The sequence below is a fragment of the Meles meles genome, chromosome 5, assembly GCF_922984935.1.
Source record: "Meles meles chromosome 5, mMelMel3.1 paternal haplotype, whole genome shotgun sequence".
NCBI lineage: Eukaryota > Metazoa > Chordata > Mammalia > Carnivora > Mustelidae > Meles > Meles meles.
Window position 1 is genome coordinate 70,194,956 of NC_060070.1, and position 6,794 is coordinate 70,201,749.

At 37.2% G+C, this 6,794-nt stretch overlaps 1 protein-coding gene across 1 annotated transcript; it reads left to right on the forward strand.

Annotated features, from left to right (window-relative positions):
- Window positions 1–3,396: 3,396 nt before the first annotated feature.
- Window positions 3,397–4,469, forward strand: LOC123942443 (trace amine-associated receptor 7a-like). The gene has a single exon (XM_046006375.1). It carries the CDS (start codon window positions 3,438–3,440, stop codon window positions 4,467–4,469), a length of 1,032 nt encoding a protein of 343 aa, XP_045862331.1. The 5' UTR covers window positions 3,397–3,437.
- Window positions 4,470–6,794: the final 2,325 nt, after the last annotated feature.

A 6,794-nucleotide genomic window follows, 5' to 3' on the forward strand; every position in this document is an offset into this window, starting at 1 on the left:
TTTTTTATTAATTTTTTTTTAAAGATTTATTTGTTTGAGAGAGAGAGAGAGTGAGAGAGCATGAGAGGGGAGGTCAGAGGGAGAAGCAGACTCCCCATGGAGCTGGAAGCCGGATGTGGGACTCAATCCCAGGACTCCGGGATCATGACCTGAGCCAAGGGCAGTCGCCTAACCAACTCAAGCCACCCAGGTGCCCCTTGAGCAGGAATTTAAAGGCTCTGAAGTTCATCATTTTTGTATTTTAACTAAAATGCTGTATGGCAGCAAATCCTTCATCACCAGAGCCTTGTCTTCTGTCAGAATTTGAATACAGTATCTAAGGATAATAATCGGAGTAAATGTATCGCCACCGCAGGCTGTGGGCTATCAACTCCCCCTCTACCACAGGAAATAGGGTCATGAATGCACCACACAGAGTTATATCTAAGAAGCAATTCCAGGAAACCCACAACCTATTCAGAGAACTCATCTTAAGACTCAATGCCTCTGGAACATAGTTCTTTTATCATTATATGGAATCTGTATTTCTGAAAGTACTGTTTGTTGTGAGTTTTTCATTGTCTAATATTCACATAGCCACAACAGCATTCTCATGCTTATTATTTGAATAGTATCTACTTTTCTATCCCTTTTTCCTTCAGACTGTGTCTTTACACTTACAGTGTGTCTCCTGTAGGCAGAAATAGTTGAGATTTGCTTTTTTTCCATGCAGCCTGACAATTTCTGTCTATTAACTGAAGAGTTAAATCCACTGACATGCCATGTAAATTTTATATACTTAATTCTATTATCTTGATATTTGTTTCTCATTTGTTCCTTTTATATTTTGTTTCTCTGTTACTCCTTTCTTGCCTTAGTTTTTGCTAAAATAACACATTTAGTTACCATTATTTTCTTATATTGGCTTTTTATAGAGAGATAAAATATTCAATACTATTAGGATGTCCAATCCTTAAATGTTACCAGGAAAATATAGCAATCCTAAATATGTACAGCGTTAATGGCAAAGCATCTACACCCATAAACCACAAATGACAAAACTAAAAGGGGAAATGAGCTACTTTACTGTCCTGATCAGGCATTTCAGTATCTCTCTCTCTAACTTTTATAGATTCAACTTTACACCAGTAAAAAACCACAGGGTTTTGTTTTTTGTTTTTTCCCTAGAAATTGACAAGGTGAATCTCAAATTTATATGAAACATAAAGACAAACAGAATAACCAAAGCAACTTTGGAAAGAACAGCAGAGTGGAACACATAACATAACCTAACTTTAATACTTACTATACAGTGCCTGTGTTGGCTCAGTCATTTACCCAGCTGCCTTTGGCTCAGTTCATGATCTCAGGATCCTGGGATCAAATCCCACCAAGCTGGGAGCCTGCTTCTGTCCCTTCCTTTGCCTCTCCCCCTGCTCCTGCTTTCTCTCTCAAATAAATAAAATCTTAAAAAAAAAAAAACAACTTACTATCATGTTTCAGTTAAGACAATAAAGTATTGACCTCAACATAGAACAATATAGAAAATACAGATTGAAAAACTATAATAGAGTCCAGAAATAGGTCCACGTGTACATGGTTAATTGGTTTGTTTGGTTTTTTAAAAGATTTTATTTTTTATTTGACAGAGAGAAAGGGCTCAAGCACAGGCTAGGAGAGAGGGAGGAGTAGGCAGAGGGAGGTGTGGAACTCTAATCCCAGGACACTGAGATCATGACCTGAGCCGAAGGCAGTCACTTAACTGATGGGCCCACCCAGAAGCCCTGGTTAATTAGTTTTTGACAAAAGAACAAACATCATTCACTGGAAAAAGAATAGTCACTTCAAGAAATGCAGTTGGAATTGCTAAATATCCATATACTCCTACCATTGCTACTAAACCTCAAATGATAATAATAAAATTCCTCACAACATATTAAAAAAGTAAACATTAGGAGTAAAATTGTAAGAATTTTGGAGGGAATATAGAAGAAAATACTGTGACGTTGAGGTAGGCAATGGCTTCTTAGGCAAGAAACAAAGTTGCCAACAATTTAAAAAAAGTCAAATTTCATCAAAATTAAAATCTTTTATTCATCAAAAAAAAAACCTCTCAAGAAATTGAAAAGTCCAATGTTCATAATACATCTTTAGAAAGGACTTGTACCCAGTCAACTAAATAATTAGAAAACTTAAAACCCAGTTAAAAATGGGCAAAAATGTTAATGAAGAATTCACCAAAGCGGATACATTAATAGCCAATAATAACATGAACAGATTCATCAATTATACCTCAATATGAAAAGGCTGATTTTAAAAAGTGACCAGAATTCATTTATTAGAAAAATCTTTTTCAAAGCCTAAACTGAGATCTGTTCTAGAGAGCTAAGAGGAAAAAGAAATTTGTCAATGGTAAAATCTAAAGTATAAGATAGGAATATCCATGTTCCAAAATTTTTTTTCATATTATTTCTTTAATATCTTCCCAACAGTTCCATTGAGAAACAAACAAACTACCGAACAAACAAAACCCAAAAAACCTTAGCAGGAACATGCTTTTGAGGTGTACATATACTTCCTTTGTGTATTTTCACAAGGAAAACACTGTATTTCCACACCCTTACTTTCCCAAATTAGAATTATTAAAACTCAACCTGAATTCCAGATTTTAATAAATGATTCTGCATTTAATTTCTGTAACACAAACCAATAATGGAAAGGATAAAGAGCTTATATGAAAGCTTTAGGGACAAACAAGAATTATAAATAAATGGTTCTTACAAAAATGAAAATGTAATCTCCAATAATCAGTGAGAATGAACAATATGGTTTCAGATTCTAAACAAAGGTTTTTTTAGGGACAGGCACTATTTCCATTTCTTTTTCATGAAAAAGTCAGATGTCACCTGGAAATTAGGAGGGTATAAAGTTACATTTAGCATAAAGAGGATCATTATTTAGATTTTTTTTTCTTTCCACACCTTGTACTATGGGGATTCACTCTTAAGGACTCTGGGTATTTGGAATTATTTGGCTACTTTCCTGAGGGGACAGAGTCATTTGAACATTAATATAGCTCTGGTAAGCTGGGGGAAAAGCGGTGTTCAAGTGTGTGCATCATGGAACAGCTCTTTGTTCACCAACGTGTCTCAGATATGAACTAGTAGGTGATACAGAGAAACTATGTTTTTAATTCAAATAGCATCTTATGTGATGATGAAAATTAACTGCTTATTCATTACAAAGTGAAATATCTTATTAGATGAGGATATGAATCACTTTTTAAACATGAAAATAAGGATTTGTATTTACAAAGAAATAGGGGAAGAATGTATGGCAATTACTGACATATTGTACATATCCTTTTTTTTTTTTTTTTTTTAAAGACTCTTTGAAGATTGGAATGATGTCTTAGCCAGGGAAGACGACCATTTTCCTGGGTCTCAAAACCGATTAACATGAGCAGTGATTTTCTCCCTCCTGCGACTGCGCAAATGTGCTTTGAGAACCTGAATGGATCCTGCGTCAAAACTCCCTACTCACCCGGCCCCCGCGTGATTCTCTATGCAGTGTTTGGCTTCGGAGTTGTTCTGACTGTGTTTGGAAACCTCTTGGTGATGATTTCAATCCTTCATTTCCGACAGCTGCACACCCCTACGAACTTTCTGATCGCGTCCCTGGCCTGCGCTGACTTCCTGGTGGGGGTGACCGTCATGCCCTTCAGCACGGTGAGGTCTGTGGAGAGCTGCTGGTACTTCGGGGACAGTTACTGCAAATTTCACTCTTGTTTCGAAGGGTCCTTCTGCTATGCTTCTATCTACCACTTGGGTTTTATTTCTCTGGATAGATATATTGCTGTCACTGACCCTCTGGTCTATCCCACCAGGCTCACCACATCTCTGTCTGGCTTATGTATTGCCTTCTCCTGGCTCCTTTCAATTACTTATAGTTTTTCCCTTCTTGGCACGGGTGCCAATGAAGCTGGGCTGGAAGATCTGGTAAGTGCTCTCACTTGTGTGGGAGGTTGCCAAATCGCAGTGAATCAAAGCTGGGTATTGGTCAATTTTCTATTATTTTTCATACCCACACTTGTGATGATAATTGTCTACTCCAAGATTTTCCTCCTCGCTCAAAAACAGGCTAGAAGAATTGAGAGTATGAGCAGTAAGACTGTGAGATCGGTGGACAGCTACAGAGACAGAGTGGCCAAGAGGGAGAGGAAAGCAGCAAAAACCCTGGGAATCGCAGTGCTAGCCTTCCTGATTTCATGGTTGCCCTACTTCATTGATTCAATCATTGATGCCTTCCTGGGTTTCATCACACCCACGTATATCTATGAAATATTGGTTTGGATTGCTTACTATAACTCAGCAATGAACCCCTTGATTTATGCTTTCTTTTATCCTTGGTTTCGAAAAGCCATCAGACTAATTGTCACTGGCAAGGTCTTGAGAGAGAATTCCTCAACAATCAATTTATTTTCTGAGTAAGCGTAGGTTTTTAGATTGAAAATAGACTCACAATGAACATGGCATTGGGAAGAAAAAAATTAATCATAATCGTTCAAGACTTTTTTTTTAAGATTTTTATTTATTTGAGAGAGAGTGAAGATGAGATGACAGAGGGAAGAGAAAGAAGCAGACCTGACGCTGAGCAGGGAGCCTGATGCAGGACTCAATCCCAAAACACTGAGATTATGACCTGAGGCGAAGGCCGACCCTTAACCCGCTGAGCCACCCAGCAGCCCCTTGTGCAAGATTTTCTAATGTAAAATAATTGAATTATGCTTTTGATGCAGACACTTAAATTCAGGTTCATAGTTCTTTGGTAAATGCAACATTAAAACCCATTTGTGAAGGAAATGGCAAGGCCTTGGAGACAGAAATACCCGGACCACAGTACCAAATTTGCCATTTAAAGAAGCTTAGTTTATACTGAGTTCTACTGTATTTCTCTGCTTAATAATCACTCCCTTGTGGTATTTTTCAGAAAGATTACAACAGTATATATATAAAAGTATATATATAAAGAGCCTAGTATAGTTTTGTTATTCTAAATCCTGCCTTTTGTTACTTTATATGAGTCAATCCCTGACTATATCTTCTCTTTGTTCTTTTGCAATATTTTTTTAATAAAGTGCAAATACAGCTAAGAAATACTTAAAGAGGTGGTAACTCTTTGCCCTGACAGGGTAAAGGAATGAGTCCTCACTGGCTGGCATTCAGATCTGTGAGTCCAAAAATGTGATTTCAGAGTCAGAAAAAAAATCAATCAAGAGACACACCTCCTGGGGCACCTGGGTGGCTCAGTGGGTTAAGCTGCTGCCTTCAGCTCGGGTCATGACCTCAGGGTCCTGGCATCGAGTCCCACATCAGGCTCTCTGCTCAGCGGGGATCCTGCTTCCCTCTCTCTCTCTTCCTGCCTCTCTGCTAATTGTGATCTCTCTCTGTCAAATAAATAAATAAAATCTTTTAAAAAAAAAGAGAGAGACACACCTCCTAACTCAATATCAGTTATTTGCAATGGGAAAGATAGCTGGCACCATAGGAAAACATTTATTCAGTAAGCTTCTTCCTGGTAAGTTTGCTTATAGAATTACATTAGGGTTCAGAAATTTTGCCAGTTATCGTATGTTTTAAGAAAGGATTTTAAGATTATCATTCATCATACTTCTTTATTTTAAAATTCATTTCTTTTTTAGTCATATAATTGAGCTTTGTTGCACAAATTACTTATAGGGGCTTTCAAGGATATATGTGAAAATGTAAATTGAAAACGGGTTCAAAAGAAGAAAGAAAACTGAAATATAAGGCATAAAAAGCCAAGACAGAACCTGCAAAATGCACTTCGCATGACCCACAAACTTGGCTCGCAGGTGAAAAAGGGAAACTGAGCTAGGTATGCAATTCACAGTGGATCAAGCAACCCAATCAGTTCAATCTTTTCTTGCTACTAACACTAAAGTGCTGAATGTCCAATGTCCAATATTTGTGCTGAATGTCTCATGCACGATGTGAATAAATCACTGATTCTGTTCTAGCCCTAGTTTTATTGCAATCACACACTGAGATTTTAAAATCCGGTGTCAAATCTTTGGATCAGGACTGAATGTCTATCACAATAATCTTGCACTATTTTTTCAAATTTCTAGCTCAATGTCAATCAACATTGTCCTCTAGCACATCGTTTCTATTTATATACAAATGGTATGATATGGTAAACCTTTCTTGAAATAGCGTATTATTTCTGTGCTTGCAAGACACTCTCTTGTCTTTATTGGATTTTATGGATGATTAAAGGCACCCTAGAATGTTTAGTATTGTTTTACCTACAACTCTTTGGTACCAACACGACATATCATTAATTTCTTTTGATTCCAATGGTTTCAATATAGCAACTGGTTCTGATCCTGTTCTGCAAGCCATAGAATCATTACACTGCTTCATTTAATTAATTTTTTTAAGATTTTATTTATTTGAGAGAGGCAGAGCATAAGTGGGGGGGCGGAGTAGGGGGAATAGTAGGAGAGGGAGAAGCAGACACTCCACTGAGCTGGGATCCCAATGTGGGGCTCGATCCCAGGATTCTGAGATCATGACCTGAGCCAAAGCCAGCCCCTTAATTAACTGAGCCATGCAAGCACCCCGGTGTCATTTTAAAAGATAAAAAAGCTAAAATCAAAGTGTTTGAGAAATCTGGAGAATAGCATAAAACCTCTGGATTCAAATAAATACTTCCAATGTCTACTTTAATACATTTACACTGTGGGTTTTTTTTTTTTTAAGATTTTATTTATTTACTTGAATGAGAGTGAG

Bases quoted from the DNA above. Each gene is read 5' to 3' on its own strand.
- LOC123942443 (XM_046006375.1), top strand. From the start codon at position 3,438: ATGAGCAGTGATTTTCTCCCTCCTGCGACTGCGCAAATGTGCTTTGAG.